The following is a 23,641-nucleotide window of genomic DNA, read 5'->3' as shown; positions in this document are numbered from 1 at the left end:
TTTCTCATATTTTGGTATTATTGTGATATATCTTCATCTATTATTTGTTATGGGTCGGGTGCACCAAAAAAGCTATATATTGCTCTGCCAATATACTCATATTTTTAAGTTTGTTTAACCGAATGGCGCCTTCGGGTATTTGCTTTATTCTCATCCTGTGCATCGTGAGTATCGTGTTCTATTTCTAGCTTTGCTATATATCCTTGTTTTGTATGCACCTCCACATGAAAACAGACAATATCTTACCTTTACATTTGTATATCGCCATAATAACTATGTCCTTTTACTATGGTTACGTCAAAATTCTAACAAAAGTTACTGAATTAAAAAGAAAAGCTCAGAAAGTGCGGAAGGAGAATTGACTCTGAAATAATACTGCAAACTTCATATACAAAAGTTTTGTAAACAGATTTAAAAAAAAAAATGCAAAAATTGCCTCTTAATTAAGGTACAAACGAATTTCAAATGTGCTTAAACATTCAGTGGTGCGACGGGGGCAGGTGACTCATTTTCGGTCATTGTTCTTTCTAGGTCAGTGATGGCTAACCTGGACACTCCAGCTGTTGTTGAACTACACATCCCAGTACGCCCTGCATCAGTTTTAGCATTGACAAATAGCAAAACTGTAGCAGAGCATGCTGGGATGTGTAGTTCAACAGTTGGAGTGTCAATGTAATAACAATTGGTTCTTGTAGCCCAGTTCACATTATCACACTATTCAATTATTCCAATTAGCGCAAGAGGAAGGTATTGTTAGATAATGAATAATTATAAAAATGGACATGATACAACTATGAAAGAAAACACTAATCAAAATATGGTTTGTTCTTGTTAAAATATACTGCTACTCTTGTAGATACGCACCTGAGAGATTGAGGTCTGAAAGAATGACGCCGGTCAAGAAGCCAGGCATATCAAACTGAACCCTTCCGCTCTGTACACCCTCTGTAAGCACAGACTTCACTGATCCCAAGGCTAGCATGCAGGCCTCATGTATCTTCCACCTGTACAAACCACAGATTATGTAGGATACCAACTTGCACATCTATAGCTTTAGAAGAACAATGCTTAATGCTGCTTTACTTAATTACCTATATCTACAACAATTTAATTTGTCATTAAAACCAAATATAGCATTGTGCAGTGTTGCAGGGTATTTTGTGAAATGCAATACAGAAATCCTTAGGATATAAAAGGTCTTAAACAGCAACCACACTTTTCGATAAGAATGCAGATTTAAGGACCGTGCACACTAGACTATATTGGTCACAATAAAGTTCAGGAAAGGTTTTCTGAACGATACTGATCACAATATCATCTAGTGTGTAAGCTGTGCATCGATAACAATGAGAAGAGTAATGAATCCATTTTATGCTTTGATTTAATACAATTCCAAAATAAATGCACTATAATCAGCTTAAAAACTCCACTGATTGCATGACCAGTGGCCAATACTGACTCTACAACTTGTATTTAAAGAGAAGAGTGCGGATGGGGAATGAGCATACAGTAAATCTTCTAGGTGCACTTCTTTAGTTTCTTTAATTTATCTTATTTATGATCTACAATGAACAACATTATTACAAAATGTATAAAGTCCCTGAAGCACATCTCTCTGAACGGGTTCATCTCGAAAACCGATAGGCAAATTTGTGTGTGGTTTTCACTATTGGGTAGTGCTGCTCTCCGGGACAGTTTATATTCACCATTGCCGTATCCAGTGTGGGAGATAGGCAAAAACAGTTTATCATAATCAACCATTCAGCATGCACTATGCAAATTTAGTGAAACCACAGCTGGGCTGCATACCCATTTACAGAGCAAGCAGTGGTTTGGAAAGACTGGATGCGCCCTGGTAAAATTTGAGGGGTGTGCCCTAATTAAGGGAGGCGTGACCACATACCCTTAGCAAAAAATAGTTTAAAAAGATTTGGAGCAGGGGTAGACAGGGAGCCTCTCTGTGCATCTCAGACTCAGTGGCAGCAGCCTCTGCAGGACAGCACAATCCAGCATAGGGATGGACATCGGAAGGCCACCATCAAAGTCCTTCGGAAAGCCAGTCCGAGCCGACATTTCTGCCGCTGATAATCGAAGATCGTGTCAACGAAATATGACGTCAGCCGCCCGGCTCCGAGTAGCCAATGCCATGCCTGCTTGGCCAGGCCTTTTCATGGGGATGCCCCATAATACGCTAAACGTTCCCCTGATGCTGACCACCAAATGATTTGTCCTGTCTTTGCAAATAAGTCAGTCTCAACTGGCCGGGACAGGCGGCTGACATCCTAGGATGTCAGCTGCATGCCCCTGGCAGACATGGACATGCCCACGCCCCCATTCCTCCTTCCCTGCTGCGAATGGCTCAGCCATTCACTGTCAGGGTTTGCACATGTTACCAGGAACAGGGGGTTTTGGCTTGCACTGACTCTTAGATCGCTACCATAGTTTAGTACCAACTTTTATGCCATTAGAGATATAAATACAAAACCATATACTAGTTGGTGGTGCTCCCCAGAGTTATGGATAACCATACGTTTGGGGTAAAGAAAAGATAACTCTTTTTTGGGGGGCACTTTCTTAAATTATTATACTTTTACTGTCATAACATATAAGGGATAATCCAAAACATCAAACAGTGAATATTTTGGGAGTATGCAGGCTGTTTAAGAGGAAATTTGGGCAGTTGGGGAGAGAGAGAGAAAAGGGGAAAGTAATACAGGTTGAGTATCCCGTATCCAAAATGCTCGGGACCAGGAGAATTTTGGATAACGGATTATTCCGTATTTCGGAATATTTTAATATTTCAATGATGTATTTTGAAGTATCTTGCATTTATGCTGTATAAACACATAATATACACACAAATATATTTTATTACCACATAAAATACACACAAATATATTTTAATTGTTCAAAAAACAAGGTTTCAAAACGTGAAACAAAATGTGTGTACTATCTCAGCACTGAATTTGAATGCCAAGCAATCATTGTCTTGCACATATATAGTGCCAGTTACATATCATGTCCCCAGTGAGTTTTTAGCAAAAAAAAAATGTTTTTTCACTTTCTGGAATGTCCGTATTTCGGAATAATTCGGATAACGGATATTCGGATACGGGATACTCGACCTGTATGTAATTTTTAATTGTTTTTAATGCTTATGGGATGGATTGGGTATGTGTTATCCACAAGACTGTGATATTATAGGTCAACACACATATTTAAAAATGGTGAATGTTTCAGCTTGTTCCAGTCAGGTTGTCCATGCGTGGGGTTCCTTAGAATTCCCTGGACAATTGATCTTTTTGGCTGATTTTTTTGTTTTTTTCAATGCTCTGTGGCTGTGCAATATTCTTATTGCTTACTGGGATATTGTCCCATATAGCAAAAAAACTCGTGATAATGTGAATATTTAAAATGCTAAGTGATATTAAAATGGCGATAATGTTCTTATACAGTGGTGACGGCCACTATGACAGGAAACCCATTAAATTGGTGCCCATGCGCTAGGTTATGCAGAGTGCAAGTTCGTCTGAGATTTGAATATTTGGGAAATCAGATGTGCACCCCTAGGGTCCCAACTGTCCCGTGTTTACCCGTGTGCCCGTAGGGCAGTGAACGGGTTAAACAGTACACAGATTCAGGGGCCGCTAATTGGGGGCAACAGAAGAAAGAAAACTGGGATCTGCTTTTGGGGCTCAGCTCCTGGATCACCCCTGATGGAAATGCCAGCGCAGGGGGTCACTCTTTGGCTGGCCGCAATGAGAGTCCCTTAGCGAGAGTAATAAGATTGAGATAATAGCACAAATAGAATTCAGCAGGTATTGGTCAGCTATGTATGTACTATAACAATGTTGTAAATAGTTATAATCTATCTTCAATATTCCACAATGTGTTCATACAAATTGCAAAGATGCAATGATTTACTAAGCCTTTGAACGCACAAATATATGTTTGGGAATAATAATTTCTACCAATAGCTGAAAGAAAAGAACCTGCTGGTATCAATCTCTCACAAAAAGAAATACTATAAAAAAAATTTTTTGTACATCTCTGTGATCACAGTGATATGGATTTTGTGATCATTACATCCCTTAATAATTACTCAGACATTAATATCCATTTGCTCATACTTCGAAAAACAGGTACTCAATATACACTATCCAATTCAGACTCATCCAATTTCTTGGGCGATCTATATTGCTTTAAGTACCTCTCACTATATTGTATATGCACACTGCGGGCACCATTACTCTCACTTACATAGTACATGAGGAATATGCATAGGTTTAGGTTTGACCAAGGTCCTTATAACTGGTCAAACAGAGACATTTGTTCATACAAATACTTAGACATCACGTCCCAAACCATGGCATATTACTTATCCTTCTGATGTGAGTTCTGTCTGTGCTTAAATAGCCCCTGGGTCCTCTCTGTGGCCGTCTTTCCACCCTGCTGTACGCGCGTTTCGCCGAGTAGGCTTGTTCACCACACTGGTGAACAAGCCTACTCGGCGAAACGCGCGTACAGCAGGGTGGAAAGACGGCCACAGAGAGGACCCAGGGGCTATTTAAGCACAGACAGAACTCACATCAGAAGGATAAGTAATATGCCATGGTTTGGGACGTGATGTCTAAGTATTTGTATGAACAAATGTCTCTGTTTGACCAGTTATAAGGACCTTGGTCAAACCTAAACCTATGCATATTCCTCATGTACTATGTAAGTGAGAGTAATGGTGCCCGCAGTGTGCATATACAATATAGTGAGAGGTACTTAAAGCAATATAGATCGCCCAAGAAATTGGATGAGTCTGAATTGGATAGTGTATATTGAGTACCTGTTTTTCGAAGTATGAGCAAATGGATATTAATGTCTGAGTAATTATTAAGGGATGTAATGATCACAAAATCCATATCACTGTGATCACAGAGATGTACAAAAATTTTTTTTTATAGTATTTCTTTTTGTGAGAGATTGATACCAGCAGGTTCTTTTCTTTCAGCTATTGGTAGAAATTATTATTCCCAAACATATATTTGTGCGTTCAAAGGCTTAGTAAATCATTGCATCTTTGCAATTTGTATGAACACATTGTGGAATATTGAAGATAGATTATAACTATTTACAACATTGTTATAGTACATACATAGCTGACCAATACCTGCTGAATTCTATTTGTGCTATTATCTCAATCTTATTACTCTCGCTAAGGGACTCTCATTGCGGCCAGCCAAAGAGTGACCCCCTGCGCTGGCATTTCCATCAGGGGTGATCCAGGAGCTGAGCCCCAAAAGCAGATCCCAGTTTTCTTTCTTCTGTTGCCCCCAATTAGCGGCCCCTGAATCTGTGTACTGTTTAACCCGTTCACTGCCCTACGGGCACACGGGTAAACACGGGACAGTTGGGACCCTAGGGGTGCACATCTGATTTCCCAAATATTCAAATCTCAGACGAACTTGCGCCAATTTAATGGGTTTCCTGTCATAGTGGCCGTCACCACTGTATAAGAACATTATCGCCATTTTAATATCACTTAGCATTTTAAATATTCACATTATCACAAGTTTTTTTGCTATATGGGACAATATCCCAGTAAGCAATAAGAATATTGCACAGCCACAGAGCATTGAAAAAAACAAAAAAAATCAGCCAAAAAGATCAATTGTCCAGGGAATTCTAAGGAACCCCACGCATGGACAACCTGAAACATTCACCATTTTTAAATATGTGTGTTGACCTATAATATCACAGTCTTGTGGATACCACATACCCAATCCATCCCATAAGCATTAAAAACAATTAAAAATTACATATTACTTTCCCCTTTTCTCTCTCTCTCCCCAACTGCCCAAATTTCCTCTTAAACAGCCTGCATACTCCCAAAATATTCACTGTTTGATGTTTTGGATTATCCCTTATATGTTATGACAGTAAAAGTATAATAATTTAAGAAAGTGCCCCCAAAAAAAGAGTTATCTTTTCTTTACCCCAAACGTAGGGTTTGCACATGCGCAGAAATGCACAAATCCCGACAATCTGGGCCGGGGACCAATTTGGAACACTACATCTACACTACATCTATTATGGAATACACTCTGTCACCATCGTCCATCCTGTATGGGAGCTGAGCACAAGGAGTTCATCATAATGCAGGAAGAAACAGTACTCACCTATTAGCAGTATAGTTGCTGTTCATAGCGGATTCATGTTTCCGGCCAAAACCCTACACCAGGCTTTCCCAACCACGGTCCTCAAGGCACACCAACAGTGCAGGTTTCAGTGATATCCAGGCTTCAGCACAGATGGTTTAATCAGAATCACTCAGGTACTAATGAAGTCACCTGTGCTCAAGCCTGGATATCACTAAAATCTGCACGGTTGGTGTGCCTTGAGGACCGTGGTTGGGAAAGCCTGGTCTACACTAATCCCTGTAACCTCGCTCCGGCATTGTGCGATGGTATTGCATCATGCAGGTTCCATGACCGCTTCTCTCCCTTTATTGTCCCCACTATCTGTGGCTACATTCATTCAAACAAACAATACGGTTAAAGAAATGATAGAAAAAATTATGAAGTGTATTTACAGTAGTAAACATGTGGATCTAAAAATAATAATTTACCTTTATGATCCATGGAAGGAATCTGCCTGAGCTCATATTAAGATACCTACATTACTGTTTGACAGATGTTCTGCCCTAACCATTTTCACATTATCTTTTGTAGAATCTCTTATATATTTAGCCAGATCTGTCACTCATCCCCTGTGTGTATAACGTTCCCGCCCAGCGCTCTACACAAACCGCAACCCCCAGGGAAAAGACCAGTGTGATACACAACACCACCCCCTTGACATCACCTCCCCCCGCCCAGCCAGGGCTACAGGACATGCCCACCATCCACCATGGTGTAGGTGAGCGGGACCCCCCCTGCTCCACCCCCTCCCCCACTGCACCCTCAAGCCCCCTCCAGCGATTCAAGCACCCCCGCGATCCCCCCTCCCATGATTCACGCACCCCCAACCCCCCCCTTCCTGCGATTCACGCTCCCTCCCACCCGCGTTTCGCAGACCCCCGCACCACCCCCCTCCTGCAATTTGCGGGCCCCCTGACCACCTTCCCGCAAACCCCCCCCCCCAGCAGACCCCTGCTCCCGCATTTCACAGACCCCCATGAGAATGGGGGATCCTGTACCGCCACAAGCAGGTGCTGCCCCTAGGTGGGAAATCCAGCCCTGGCTGCCGCGCTGCAGGTTCCCCCACTGCCAGAAGTGTCCCCACGGTCCTCTGCACAGGGCCACAACTTTGATCAATGGCTTGCCCACATACCACAATTATACAGCCTCCTTCTCTCATGCACCCTCACTCCCTCCCAGTGGGAGGAGACGCTCACCCACTGCCGGGAGCTGCATACTGTCCCCTACCCTCCTCCAGTTCTAGGGATGCCCAGTTCTAGGGAACATCAACGATTTCAAATAATCGATGGTTTATGGCCGATGTTGAATACTTTTGCCATCGGTGTGGGAGGACCATATGGTTGTCCTACATTGATGGCAAAGGAGAACCGATCAAGTTTCAATTTTTTTTAAGGTGCCGGAACACGGAGCATAGCATCATGCCTCATAGCCCAGCCTCCTGCTCTCATGCACCCTAACTACCACCCAGTAGGAGAAGACACTGACTCAGGGCCACCATCCTGTACTCCTGTGCTGCCACCAGGGCTGTGGAGTCGGTAGATAAATGTTCCGACTCCGACCCCTCGTATTTCTGACCCCGACTCAGATTCCTCTGTATTAATATGCGAATGTATTTGATACATTCCTTGCACCACACTTAAAAACCTAGGATAGACCGTTTCTTCCAGAAACATTTACACATGTCTACCCTCATACAGACAAGCAGGCATGCAGGTTTTCAAATAAATATAAACACTAACAGTTGAATCCAAGAAGCTGCTAAATCAAGTCCTTCTAAGCTCTTCTAGCTATAGAGAAGAATCTTCACTCAATAGGAAAGGTTCAGAAGTGTGGAGCATGAGTTCCGCATGCTTTGTGACGACAACAAAAATCAACGAGCCACAATCTCCGCTGGTTTGCTTGCTCGTCACTGTTCAATTCATTGACACAAGGAACGATTTCTTTACCGAATTGTTACTGGCGACGAAAAATGGTGCCTGTACATCAATATGAACCAGCGTAAGGAATGGCTTAGCCAAGGTAAACAAACGACCCCGCGCATGAAACAAGATCTTCATCCACGTAAAAAGATGTTGTGCGTATGGTGGGAGAGCTTGGTTGAATTAATTTTTCGAGTCTACACCAGGTGATTTCTACCAACGAGGTATTGAAAACCTTATTGAACGTTGGAAATAAGTTGTAAACTACAAGGGAGAACACATTTATAAGTATTGGTGCTCCGAATTGTGCGTTGCGTGTCATAGTGAAGCACATGAAAAGCATGCTTTTTCACAGTCACTTAACGTGTTCGTTTTGCGGTTATGTGAGGCACTGCATGCATTGGTCTTTATTCTTACAGTAGAGAAGTCATTAATTATAATTTTCGGAGTCGGAGCATTGTTTGCCGACTCCGGGTACTCTAAATTTCCTCAGACTCAGACTCCTCGACTCCGCAGCCCTGGCTGCCACGCTGGACCCTCACCCACTGGCAGAAGCTGCACAATGTCCCCCACTCTCCTCTTTAGTCCCCCTTATGCCCACACACCCCTATAACTACCCAGTCTCCTGTTTTCCTGTGTCGTGACCTCTGCCAGTGGGGAGCCGCTGACTCAAAAACGCCCTACTATACTATTGCGCACACACACACACACCTAAACACGCACGCACACACCCACAAATGTCACTGTACCCTCCACACTATCATGTACATCTTACTCTGTAATAGCTTTTTAATTAAACAAAACAATACACACCCCCTTCCAAATCATATGCTCTCTGTTTAACACATTTCACCTATAACTCAAGCTGCAATACAGGGCATCTTCCATACAATTCTAACCATATTTCACACAATACAAAAGTTCACAAATTAAGGGGGCGCAGCCCTTTACGACTGTGTGTAGAGCGCACGTAGGGCGCGATGAATCGATATATATATGGTTGTGGGGGACGGCGGCACTCGCAAAATGAAGACACAGGAGACCACTTTCTCCTGTGTCTTCATTTTGCGAGTGCCGCCGTCCCCCACAACCATACATCGGTGTCAGCAACACTGTCACATACTGGAGGGCACCGCATCATTGCTGAACTGTTTAGTTTTAAACCATCTGCTTGGAGTGCCGCCCCTACTACATTGCTATATACATATATACACACACACACACACACACACACACATATTTCAACAAATCCCTGCATGCATACAGAGAAGACCAGCACCAGTCCGTTTTCAATTTTATATATGCAATTTATTGTCCTCACAGGACATCTCCATGCTTTGAGTATTCAACTCAGCATACACCCAATAGACACCCAACAGGCAATACTTATCGCACATCGTCCTCGACGGCCGTTTAGGTGACCTTAGCACCTTTGTCAACAGGGGTCATCAGAGCCTCTCACACCAACTCACCTGCTTGCAATCAGTACTGACCTCCGACATCTGTCACATTCTCTGCCGCCCGCCCCCACATGCACGCAGCACCGGAAATGCTCACAATATCATGTAGCGGGGACTAGCAAAGGGTTCCTAGGTGCTGGAAGTCGTCACTAGAGCAGCGTGCACTTTGCTATGGTTACCCGTTACCACAGCAGCATTTATGTACATACAACATAACATTCTCATTACATATAAAGTGCATAATTGTATCTAAATGCTAAAGTGCTTAATAGTGCATTCAAACATTTTAGCCATGATTGTAGCAGCATTAAGAAAAACATTAATAAAAATAATATATATAAGTAAAGAAATGCCGGAACAGTAATACAATAACTATATTCATAACTATAAACTATAGCGTCCCACGACGATGCAGAAAAAAAATGAGTTATTGAACAAAAAATAATTCTTATTCAAAACCAATTCCATCAACAAAACCAAAAATTCAATAGGTGGTCCTTTATAAAAAGGACTGGCACTGAGGATATCTCGCACTGCACCGATGCCCTCCTCGTGTGTGATATTTGTGTATAAGCTGGTGACATCGAGAGTCACCAGTATACAATCCTTGGTTGTAGCTGTTGATATGTTTAATATAGCACTGCACCGATGTTTGTCTGTTTGTTGATATGTTGTTTTGTCTGTATATGTAAATTGTGGATTATAGTATTACTGTTCCGGCATAGCTCTACTTATATATATGCATATTTTTCTTAATGCTGCTACAATCATGGCTAAAATGTTTGAATGCACTATTAAGAACTTTAGCATTTAGATACAATTATGCACTTTATATGTAATGAGAATGTTATGTTGTATGTACATAAATGCTGCGGTGGCAACGGGTAACCATAGCAATGTGCACGCTGCTCTAGTGATGACTTCCGGCACCTAGGAACCCTTTGCTAGTCCCCGCTACATGATACTGTGAGCATTGGTTCCGCCCATCGAGAGTTACATCCGGTGCGTGCATGTGGGGGCGGGCGGCAGAGAATGTGACAGGGATGTCGGAGGTCAGTACTGATTGCAAGCAGGTGAGTTGGTGTGGGAGGCTCTTTATAAGGCATCTCCAGGTGCTTTTTGTTTGATGACCCCTCTTGACAAAGGTGCTTAGGGCACTGAAACGGCCGTCGAGGACGATGTGCTTATCGTATTGCCTGTTGGGTGTCTATTGATTATGCTGAGTTGAATACTTAAAGCATGGAGATGTCCTGTGAGGACAATAAATTGCATATATAAAATTGAAAACGGACTGGTGCTGGTCTTCTCTGTATGCATGCAGGCATGTGTTGAATATTGAATTTGGACCAGGCACAGTGAATGTTTAATTCCTTCGTTGGAGTACTCATACTCTGACGAAGGAATTAAACATTCCGAAACTGTTAGCACCAGCTGCAACGGTGTCAGCTTCTCATTTAATATCAAGTACCTCCCCCCATGAGTGCCACCTGCACCGTGAAAATACTTGCTGTATCTTCTTTTGGAAGGCACCGGTAGTTCGGCACTGCTGCTGATAAGGGGACATTCTGTGGTGCCTTCCTCAAAAATGATACTTTACTCTGTTCCTTGTGAGCCGACCAAACAGCACTGTGCTGTTTGGTCGGCGCATAAGGAACAGAGTAAAATATATATATATTTGTCTTTAATATTACAATGAGTCACAATATATACACACACACACTAATATATCAGAGATGTATCATAAACTATGATCATGGGAAAGAATTTAATGGTGTGTGCACACAGTACTTTTTGCCTTCCGATGTGGACGATATAGTCAACATCGGATCGGAATCGGATGCAGATCTCAAGGGTTTTAACCCTTCAGATCCCGATCCGATTCCGATGCGCGTTCATGTATCGCAAGGCAGAAAGTCTTGTCTGCCTTGACTATATAGTGCAGATCTGCACTATATAGTCAGACTTGTATGCAAATCGGATGTGCCTTCAGAAACTATCCACGATCTGATCTGATCGTGGATAGTATCTGAAGGCACATCTGACCGTGTGTACACACCATAACTGCATACAAACTTGAGAGAAATGTGAAACACTCTGGATAAAAAGATACTTTAAAGTATATATTTGGACACAGACAATTTTCATGGTTTTGGCTCTGTAAGCCAAGACATTGGATTTTAAATGAAACAACTGACATGTAATTGAAGTACAGACTTTAAATCAGACTTCAAATGCCATTGAATCAGCCACTTCAAGGTTGCTGATTCAATGGCATTAACCTGAAGCTTCCACTAGTGTGCGGAAAATGGAGCAATTCCAGGAGATATTTATTTTCGTGCGGTGCGCGCTATTTGGACGGCCAAAGAATTTTTGACAGCTTTACCCATTTTATGTGGCCAAAACCTGCCTGTTTTGACGTGACATGTTTACATGGGCACTCAAACACCATTGAATCCGGACAATTGTTTGGGCATATATACTTTCCCAGATTAGATGGGAAAAAGACACCCAAAACTATTGAAATTAGCACCATGGAGTTGAAAAAATATTGAATAAAACATCACCGGCTACCGCAGACCTAATTATCGCATATGCTCTAACATATGCGATAATTATAGCAAAGGACAGCTCTTGCTTTAAGAGCTGTCCTTTGCGATCTTGCCGGCGATGTGCTGCGAGTGCCGACGGCTCCCCCTCCCTCGATTACCTGGGGCTGCTGCATGCGTGTGTGCTCTCTTCCTCCTCCCTGCACCCGGAAGTGCAGGGAGGAGGAGGTCACAGATCCAGGCAGTACAGCTCTGTGCTGCCTGGACACAGGTGGGGGTTGTCCGTTCGAGGCAGCATGGGTGCATTAAGGAGTCCATAGGCTTGTATGGGGTATCGCCAGCTTTTGCGGGCGATAAACCCGCAGTGAAAATCCGCTGTGCGGGTTTTGGTGCATATCAAGATGTGGTAAAAAACCCCCATGAACTGCATCTATTTTTATAGTCACATATTTTCATGGGCACAAATATAAATTGAATAAACTAAACACCAAATGCTGAGTTTTATGATGTTATGTTTTGCCAGGCCTTTACTGCAGCTGTCTTCAGTTATTGCTTGTATGGGTGTCTTTCTGCCTTTGAGCATGAATTTCACTTAAGACAAAGCTAGTCTCGGTAACACTCCTGGGTTACAATATGTTTTGGCCCATTGTCCATCTGTACTGTAAAGCACTGTCCAATGAACTTGGCTGAATCTGAGCAGACAGTATATCTCTATACATTTTGGTATTCATTCAGCTGCTTCTGTCACAACACTAGTGACCTGGCGGCATTATAAGACATGCATTCCCATACTAGAACACTGCCTCCACAAGGTTTTTTAGGATGTGGTATACTTCAGATCATGAGCCATTCCAAGCCTTCTCTATGCATATTTTCTTCCAATAATCGGATACAGGTTTATCTTAGTTTTACCTGTTTAAAGAATGCAGTCTGGCTTTTTTTAAATGTTTGTTGGCAAGTGTAATCTGGCCTTCCTATTGTTGAAGCTTATGCAGGGTTGGCACCTTGTGGTGACACCTCTGTATTGTCCTTGTGAAGTTCTCTATTTAAGGGTAGACTTGAATAATTATATGCATACCTCTTGGAGAGAGTGTCCTTCACTCTGATGAATGAGGTGAAGGTGTTTTTCTTTACCAATGAAAGGATCTTACAATCAACCATACACTGCCTGCCATAGACCTCAAGGCCTTTATGTGTTGCCCAGCTCCAATGGTTTTATTCCAGAATGTATCAAACTGTTGATTTGGCCAAACCAAAGGTTCCCACTATCATCTCTGACAGATTTTGTTTGACATTTTTTACTTGCAATAAGATACAAATGACACTCTTGGAATTAACTGGCGACCTTTTGCTTGCCTAATTTATTTAGAAATAAAAAAAGAATAGCCCAGAACTGTCCATGAAAAAGCTTTTGAATCAAACGTCCAATTGCTTTGATCCCTAGAAACCTAGTTATGTTACAGCCTTAGTTTTTTATTTGTAATACATTTCCAAATATCTCCGAAAAACTCTACACTTTGTTATTATGGGGTAATGGGTGTAGAATTTTGAGGGGTAAAAAATGAATTGATTCCATACTGGAATAAGGAAGTATCATAACAAAATGTGAAACACTGAATACTTTCCGGGTGCACTGTACCTAGTAAAAAGCTGTAATTGCTATACTTTTCCTCCAAACTATATTCATTATTGAACTAATTTGAATGCGTTTTGGGAACTAACAAAAAATACAAAATAGAATTTCTAGGACAAATTACTAAACATGGAGGTAATTTATCCATTGCATTCATTTTAAACCAAACTTTGTATACAAATTTGTGTACAACTTTCCCCCTCTAAATCACATAAGCAGAAATTACTAAAATCTATCTTGGCATGGTTATGCAGCAAGGAAGATCTGCTTACCAGTTCTCAGCACCTTGTGTCTTTATCTGCTCAGCCTCCTGGAGGTGACGTGTTGCAGCAGCTGCAAGAGCAACCGCACTCTCGTTCTGGAACTCACTGGACACTGCCTGGAAATAGATGAAAAACAGAAGATTGAAGTATTGCCAGGAAAACAAAATCAGTGCATTGTACTTCACAAATGAGTGATCACTCACTAGCAGAAGATCTTGTGCAGCTATGCGGACAGTGTAAGAAAATGTGTCATCATCTTCATCCTCAACAAACTGCTGTGGGTTAGCGGTCCAAACCTTTATCTAATATAAATAAATGCAGTATGTAGTGATTCCAGCAACAGACAAGAAAAAAACAAATTTCTATATATTTTGTATTATGACAAACAAACTTTATTAATGTTTTGCTATAATATATATATATATATATATATATATATATATATATATATATATATATATATATATATAGGCGGTCCTGCACTCCAAAGCGGATGTGGATGGTTACTGAGCCGGTGCCTTCCTGTCTGGGCCTTGTGGTCCTTTTAGGTAGTCAGGAAAATCAGGTGGCACTCCAGGATTTCATATGAAATGACATTATTGGCACTATCAAGACATCATTGGTCAAATGGCACCATGCCGGCACGTGTGACGTGTACATATCACTAGGGCCACACTAACAACAACTTATGAAACATAAAAAACAAAACAGGTACATAACAAACACACAACGTAGCAGTATAATGGACAGACATTAATTCATAAACACAGACAAACCAGCATGTTCATTTGTTATGGCCATGGTGATATGTACACATCTCACATTGGCTGCCGGCATGGTCCCATTGGATCAAGTTGCGCTTTCCGTACATGAGAGTGGTGATGCCGGACGCCGCAAGGAACATGGGTGAGTTATTTAAATCTGTTTTTATTGTATAGCTGTTGCATGATGACAATACAACTCCTGTATTGAAACGTTGCTATTAAACTGACTTATCTCTTTGCGTAACAATGTGTGGAGTGCCGTGTGTCCGGCGTCTGTACTTTGCTTTACACGGGCACCCACCAAGCATCTATTAAGAGGCTGATCCAGACACCCCCCTGAGTTACAGAGAAAAAAAATAATATATATATATATATATATATTATATATCCATATCCCTACATCAGACATGTCCAAACTGTGGCCCTCCAGCTGTTGTGAAACTACACATCCCAGCATGCCTTGCCCTAGTTTTAGCATTCCCTGATAGCAAAACTGTGGCAAGGCATGATGGGGCTTGTAGATTCACAACAGCTGGAGGGCCACAGTTTGGACATGTCTGATGTAGGGATATGGATATATAATATATATATATATATATATATTATTTTTTTTCTCTGTAACTCAGGGGGGTGTCTGGATCAGCCTCTTAATAGATGCTTGGTGGGTGCCCGTGTAAAGCAAAGTACAGACGCCGGACACACGGCACTCCACACATTGTTACGCAAAGAGATAAGTCAGTTTAATAGCAACGTTTCAATACAGGAGTTGTATTGTCATCATGCAATAAACACACCTATATCTAGCTATGCATAGAGATCTATATGGGGTGTATTCAATGCGGCCGGCGAGGGGGGTTAAACTGCGGGGATCACTGAAAACTAGCGATCCTTGCCATTTAACCCCTTTGTCAGCCACTCACCCTATTCAACGTTCCTGGGGAATCCTTGCTGTCAGAGGATGGCGAGGATTCCCCCAAAAAGCGAGGCTCGCAGCTAATGCAGGGAGCCCACTACATTTAGCTGCGACGCTGTTTTAGCTGCCGCACATGCCGAATCTCCCTCACTTCAAAATGAGGGGGAATCGGCATATGCAGAGGGTCAATTGAATACTGACCCTGCAAGCTGTGACAGGGAGCATGCAGCACTGCCCGCTGACACAGCTCGCCAGCAGCAATGAACACTGCCCTATATACTTTGACTGATGTGAAACTAACGTTTAGCCCAATAGTTCCCTTCTGTTGAGCCCTTACCTGCTCCTCTGTGATTTGCATGTAGAGAATAATGTAGTAGATCAGCTCGGGCAGAGCTTTTTTCACAGTCCCTTTAAATTTGTTCTCCAATAAGGTGTGCACAAATTCAAATATACTAAATACCAAGTTCTCAAAACCTAAAACTTCACCTGTTAAGTGAGAAAAAGTGATAGGATTAGAAAATACATAACGGGGAAATTTACTAAGAGGTGTATTCTACTTCACATGTGGTGTTGCTATGGGAAACCAATCAGAATCTACTTTGTATTTATTTAGCAACCTCTAGGAGATCGACATGATCTGATTGGATGCCCATAGCAACATCACATGTGAAGTAGAATACACATCTTATTAAATTTCCCCCAACGTCTTAGGTTCTCAAGCCAAACGGCTTTCTGACTACTTCTCTTTATCTGCTCTGAGATTGCAAATGTCCATACAGACGAATGTCAGAAAGTTAAGTCAATTAAAAATAACTTCTAGATAAAAATGCATTGAAAAGCAAAAGGAAAGCTTGTTGTATACAGTATATTATAAACAGAAAAACGGCAGCAAGATTTGATAAAAATAAAATTAAAAACAAAACAAAAAACACTAAGCATTTATAATACCCCTTTTAGACATACTCCAAAATCCCAGGTTTTTGCAGATGAACGCGCATCAACCCAGGATTTTAGTATGTCTGAAAGGGTCAACTCGGGTGTTAAAACCTGGGCATCCGACCCTTCTTTTCACCTAGGTTGAGGACATGGGATTTATGACCCGGGTTGACCCTTTCAGACATAAGAAAAACCTGGATTTTTCAGCAAATTACCAGGTAGAACTGCTTCACCTGGTAATCTGCTGCGGTAAGTGTCAAAGGGTGCAAGCTTCACCCGGGAAAATGACCCAGCAGTCAAAACTACCCGGCATATGTCTAAAATGGGTATTCGTAACCTGTGCGAGTAGGGTCATATCAGAAGCAGCCATGGCAAGCTGAGCTATTTCCTTTAAACAGTCACATCTGATGTGAACGCGGAAATAAACACCTAATGACATCCACTAGAGGACGACCTTCAAAAAGCCACTAGGCTTGGAAGGTAATGTCAGTGGCTCTGCTCCCTACAATCAACCGCCCACCTTTGCAAGTCTGCAAATCATGATTCCACCATGGACAAAAAAAAAAAATGGTACAAATTGAAAGCCCCCAAGCCTTTTAGGCTAATGTTTTGTGGGCTGGCGAGTCACAATTGTACATTTTTGGAAAACATGTGTCATTACATCTGACTTAAACCAACACAACATTCTACAATATGACTATCATACAGTTTCCCTCTGAATATTCGTGTATGATGCAGAATTTATTCCTTTTAATCATGGCATGTCACCGCATTGTATCCGCCACACCATCACACTACTACCACCATGTTGAATGTAGTATGATGGTGTGGCGGATACATTGCGGTTTCATGGACCTGGGTGACATGCCATGATTAAAAGGAATAAATTCTGCATCGGACAAGAAAATTCAGAGGGAAACTGTACAGTAAATTAGTCTGATTAAAAGCTTACGTGCACTTGGGTTATGCAGCAGACATTAAGGTTTTGGGAGTGGCCTAATTTAAGTTCTGGCATAAATCCAATAGAGATGCTGTGGCAGAATCTTAAAGAGGCAGTTCATGCTTCCAAACTCTACAAAGTAGCTGAATTAAAAGAAATTCTGCAGAGGTGTGCATCAGTATTCCTTCAGCTTTAGTAACAGGATGTTACTGCTAAAGGTGGCAAAACCATTTAAGCTTAAGAGGCAATTCATTTTTCACATGGGTGACATAGGTGTTAAATCACTTTTTCCCCCTCAATAAATGTAATCATCATTTAAAACTGTATTTTGTGTTTATCATGTGGTCTTGATAAAAGTATATTTACAAATCTTAAACACTATAGTAAAATCTGTAAAGCTGGGTACAAACTAAAATATATATATCTGGAACAAAAATCTGGAATGTATGGGATTAAATTTAGAAAAAAACAAACAACCAGTTATTCAGATAAATCTCATTGATTGAACCAATTTGTCTGAAGGGTTATTATTGCCTGCTTTCCAGTGTTCAGCAGCAAGTGGTTGATTTTCCATTTGCTCCCATACATTACAGCTTTTTGTTCCAACCAATCAGATTGGACAGATAAACCTTTAGGTGTATACCCAGTTTAAGGGACTTTTGCACAAAACTGTATTTAGTTAATGCACTTTTAAAACCTCTAAAGCTGGCCATAAATGAGAGACTTCTCCAAGGGAAGAAGTCACCGCAATCCCCATTTAGCCACCTGGGAACCTCCCAGGTGGCAGCATCAGATACGATACACTGTATGCAGTCCTTTTTGCATGTGTTCCCAGCCAAACCTGCCTGGCTGTGATGCAACATTTCTCCTCCAGCCCATGCGATCCTCGGTTTTGGATGCAACATGCATGGGAACATGCACTGCATCAGACCTGAAAGCCATAAAAAGTAACCAAATAGCATGTACATCGCCCTAGTGCAGTGGTTCCCAAACTCTGTGCCGTGACACCTTGGGGTACCTTAAGGGACTTGCAGGGGTGCCCTGGATTGGTGGTCCATGTCCATAGAAAAATTATTCATGACCAATGTACAGATGGAGCGCCTCTGAACCTTGGCCGGGGATCGCCAGCGCAGAGGAGCTCCGTCTCACACGCACGTGCGCCCCAGTTTCAGGATGGCGCGGCGGCATCCTGCCCACCTCCTCTTCAGGGAGACAGGCAGGGATAGGGGGGACAGCGGGGGGCAACCGGAGCCAGATCCGTAGCCACAGGGCCCGCGCGAGGCGGCCGCTGGCGATAGAATCGCCAGCCCCTGTAAAGATGGAGCCTGCTCCATCTGTAATAGGCAAAATACGGACAAACAGAAGTGAATTCTGTCCATCACCACATAACCGACACGGAGGATGAGATAGAAACAATTTACTTAATTTTATATTTTTTTTCTGATGGTACTTGTGTAGTTTCACAGCGCCAGCATGGCACTGTGCGTCTTTGTCCAGCTGCAGGGCTGTAAACTCCATGCCATAGTTCGTACCCCCACAATACATGTTGGCATGGAGTTGATTTTAGATAGCGTGGCGAGCCACCGAGCCTGTAGCGTGGGCGAACGCAGCGAGCCCCGCAAGGGGACACAGACGCATGGCACCATGCTGGCGCTGTGAAAGTACACAAGTACCTCTCTGATTTTATCAATGCAAAACTTTTGCCCTAGGGGTGCCGTGAGAAAACTCTGGTCACTGCAAAATAGTAACAAATACAAAATTAAGAAAATACAAACACAATTCAAAGTATTTGTGGACTTAAAATAAAAAAAACTATATCAGCACAGACACGTTACAAGTATACATTTCTAGATAAGAAGATACCTTACATATAAGAAATCAAAACTCACCATCGGAATCCACAGGATCCTCAATATCTTCTGTATCATTTACCTCGGTCCTGACATAAGTGCAAGCATTAAGGAAAAGTAACCAAACTTGGCAAAAAAATAAATAAATTAAATATCAAAATTAAACAATTATAAGAAAAATAAACAATGGAATCCATATGTGAAGGTCACCATACAATATAGATATTCTGAGGCAATGCCCTTTCCCCCAGTGACCAGGTCAGGGAATTGGGAATATTTAAACAAAATACAAAATCCAGATTCAACGACAATTCGGGCAGTTTTAACAGGTTATATTTCCATTATTCTCCATTGGCTTGCCAATTATTTCTGGCCATCAGAGCGGGTCGTGTGACTTATGTAAGAACCAATGTTTGGAAAGAAACATAGGATCAGTGGCGTAAGTTCCTTCAAGGTGCCCGGAGGCGGTATATCTAGTGGTGCCCCCTCCCCACTCCACACGCACACCGCATAATACTTTTTTTTTTAATAGATAGACATATATACATGTGTGTATACATATCTCTCTCACACAGGTATAGTATAATATATATATATATATATATATATATATATATATATATATATATATATATATATATCCACAGTACACACACATCCAGTGCTAGCGCTGGGCTTGGTCTCGGTCCACCACTGTACTTTTGTAATTTCTCAGTCACAGTGTTTTGACTCACGCTGCCCCCCTGGAGTCAAAACTACACCGCAAAGGACTGAGGGAGGAGGAGCTGCTTCTGGGCACGCGCAGCAGCCCTCCCCCTTCAACCAGCGTCCATTTTTCTTAGGGGCAGACTCTGTCCTACAGCCCCAGCGGCAGCCACGGCACCAACCGTATCTTTAACTAGAACCCGCTACCAGGCAAGCGGGCTAGCGGACGGACAGACAGAGTGACGGACAGGCGTGCAGGTGGGTGTGCGGACAGATGGACGGGCGGCTCAGCTCAGAAGTGCAGGAGCAGAGCCGCCCATACTGGTGCTGCTGACATAATCAGATGCTGGCTGCCTATGCCTAGGGCCGGCTCTGATTGGACAGCTGAGCCATTGCTTAGCTGTCCAGACTAGCTCTGCAGCACAGGCACCTGACTGACGTGAGCTGTCAGTGTGTCCACTGCCCGGCAGTAAGGAGATCAGCGGCACGGATCGGATCATTAATAGAGATCCGATCCACAGTGTGGCAGCTGCAGGAGACCTTTTGAGAGCCGCGGCGGTGGCCGGGGTTTCTTTCTGTGGCCGGGGTTTGTTGCTAGTGCCCGCTCCCTATGCCCCCCCTGATGGCTAACGCCCGGCGGCAAGAGTCTCCGTTGCCTCCGGGAGTTACGCCACTGCATAGGATATAAAGCAGCACTCTCAGTCAGTGTATTCCAAACGATTGGCAGAATCTGCTGCATAGAGGACACCATGTGCTTAGGAAAATTCTTCACTAGTGCAGTAACTGCCTGAGACACAAAGAAAATCAGCATGTTATCCTCCAGACATCGTAAGAAGAATACTAGAATACTAGATGCAAAGAGCATTTCATTCAAATTAGATAGCCTATGAAACCATTTAGAAAGGTATGTGCTTTCTGTATATTCTGTTAAGTGGAGTGCTGCATAATGAATAACAAGTGCACTCGAAGTTTACATTTTCAATTGACCGTGGCATAGATAAGAGCGCAAATAGACTTTCATAAAAGTATGACATCTGTTTGATCTAGTAACGAACATATTTCACAGTTTTAAAGTATATGGAACATAAATAACCCACCACATCTTCTGGGTGAAGTCCCAAAGCAAGTACAAAATTGTAAAAAGGGTACTATAGGATATTTTCAATGGTTCCTGAAAGGGTATTTAGTCGCTTGGTTGACAGTTTCTAGCATTACATTGACCACAAATGGTCGAAACACCATAGGCTGGCCCCTGGATAAGGTGGACATGCTTAGGTCAACACAAGCAATATTAAGACAAGAAAAAGGTTGACAGTTTTTCAACCCCCCCCCCCCCAAAAAGCAACATACTCATACTTCACGATTCGAGTGCGCATAAAGAATGAATAATATAGTGCTCCAGGCACCATGCTCGAAACATGGTGTGAAAAGCGAGCCATGCGAGGGCACGTGGTACACTTATATGGTGTTCCAACCAAAAAAACTCAATAACGATTTTTTGATTGTCAGCCTTTTTCCGGTGTCGATCATTAGTGGTCAATCTAAATCTTGTCAACCCTATAATTCATACCCCCTGAAAGGCCCTATACCATTAATACAAAGGGGCAAATTTACTAAAGTTTTGAGTTTTGCAGGGAGTCTCGATAGATGCCAGTAAGTATACTTACCTTCCACCTGCCCTACCCCCACCACAGCCCAACCCTAACTTTCTCCGCTAGTGGCTAACTTTTATTATACATTTTATTAACCCTAAACTCCCCACCCCCATACCATCAAAGCCTAATCCCAAATGCCCTGCTAGTGCCTTAACCTAACCATTCCTGCCTGCATCCTTGTGATCAAGATGCCGTTACCCACTACCCATCTCGTCTGTAGCACATCAAAAATAGGTTTCAGAACTCGGCTGTATGAAAGAATTGTGGGCCAAGTATGTGCTTTTCACAGCATACACTGCAAGTGGCCAGTAAAAATGCCATTTAAAAAAAAAAAAAAGTAAAACCTTATACCTTCAACACTTCCATCTTCAAGCCACTGTCAGAGGTGGGGCCGTCTGGCATTTGCAGAGCTTGGATAAATGCCTCTGTGAACTGCTGGACCACAGGAAAGATGAGAGCATGTGCCACTCCCTGGGATTAGATACATTTGTTAAATAACAGTAATCAAATCTGTTAAAATCAACATTACATAAACAGAATTTGACATCAGTTAACATTTGACATCACTGGTGTGAGATTTTTCCCCCTTCAAACCCTGTAAGTATTCCAGTATTCCACATTGGATTCATACAACCTTGGAGCCTGCTAAGGGAACCTGAACCAATCTTTCAGACTTCATTACACAAATACTTAAGTTCATGACCGGAGCTGGAAAACTTCCACAGCTTAGAGATCAAGCTGATATCTTTAGTAAAACATACCAAGTATTTACATTTAAGGCAGCCTTCTTCATTCCAACACTGTGTGATCTGTAGACATCAGTAGTATGGTAAACCAACTCAAAAAGCTATTCACCGTACTAAGAATAAACCCAGTATCAGGTTTGTAGTGTCCCTGCGGGGGCCAGCGTGTGGACAGAGGACTCCGTACAACAGGCTGCTGAAGAATGAAACTGCATTAGATGTGCTTGCTAATCTATTAAACCCCAAAGGGTTATATTTGCAAAATCCACCCTTTGGATCCAACTGTTACACTGAGAACCCTTTAACGATAAATCCCACTTTTGAGGAGCTTTTGTCTTTTCATGAGAAGCAAAAAAAAACACAGCTTTGCCTAAATTTTTTTTTTTTTTTTTTTTTTTTAAGGACAATCGCACATATCCGTTCTGAAAATAGTTAATTGATAGCTTTACAGCACTTCTGTCAATAAAAATGGTGCTTTGGTTGTGGGCAATGACCTTAACCAAGTTTTAGTAGATGGGAACCACAGTGCCCAGGTCTACCACTATTGGTAGTCAGGCAATAAGTTGACACATGAAAAAGGTCGAAAAAGGTTGACATGGAAATGGTAGATAATTTATTCATGTTTTTGGCATCTGTCGGCATGCTTTGGGTACGGTGTCTCTAAGTCCACTTGGATTCTAAAGGAAGGTTGGTTAAAATAAAAAAAATATGAAAAATGTGTCATCCATTAGCATTTCAACCTTCTGTCAATGTTGACCTATTGACTATCGACCTAGACATTGACAATCTATCAAACTGAACCAATTCAATGATTTTGCCATACATCTGAGGGCCTTAACCTAGTGGTTCCCAAACTGTGTGCCTAGGCTCCCTGTGGTGCCTCGGGACACTTGCAGAGGTGCCTCGGGTTGGTCGTCCAGGACCAATTCAAATGATTTGCGACCAATTATTTCTGGACAAAACCAGTGCTGGTGCCTGCCAATCATAAAATCTGTACAATCAGAACCAAATCCTGCCCTTTACCACATATCTGAACCTAAGAAGCGTATATAAACACAATCTACTTAATTTGATATATATTTTGGGGGGCCTAGGGGTGCCGCGGAAAAATTCTGATCCTCTA

General features: G+C 42.2%; 1 protein-coding gene across 1 annotated transcript in view; it reads right to left on the bottom strand.

Moving 5' to 3' along the window:
- Positions 1 to 23,641, bottom strand: part of IPO9 (importin 9) — a 58,425-nt gene that overhangs the window by 23,361 nt on the left and 11,423 nt on the right. Inside the window, exons 7-13 of the mRNA XM_083173228.1 lie at positions 22,127 to 22,246; positions 20,807 to 20,907; positions 19,455 to 19,513; positions 16,027 to 16,175; positions 14,216 to 14,314; positions 14,022 to 14,128; positions 865 to 1,004 (exon numbers count right to left, since the gene is read on the bottom strand). Coding sequence (XP_083029354.1) covers positions 865 to 1,004; positions 14,022 to 14,128; positions 14,216 to 14,314; positions 16,027 to 16,175; positions 19,455 to 19,513; positions 20,807 to 20,907; positions 22,127 to 22,246 — 775 coding nt within the window. The remainder of the gene's footprint in view (positions 1 to 864; positions 1,005 to 14,021; positions 14,129 to 14,215; positions 14,315 to 16,026; positions 16,176 to 19,454; positions 19,514 to 20,806; positions 20,908 to 22,126; positions 22,247 to 23,641) is intronic.

This window comes from Crinia signifera, chromosome 2 (genome assembly GCF_055691185.1).
Source record: "Crinia signifera chromosome 2, ASM5569118v1, whole genome shotgun sequence".
In the NCBI taxonomy this organism is placed as follows: Eukaryota; Metazoa; Chordata; class Amphibia; order Anura; family Myobatrachidae; genus Crinia; species Crinia signifera.
The sequence above is the reverse complement of the archived record's forward strand: the minus strand, read 5'-3'. Positions and strand labels throughout refer to the sequence as shown.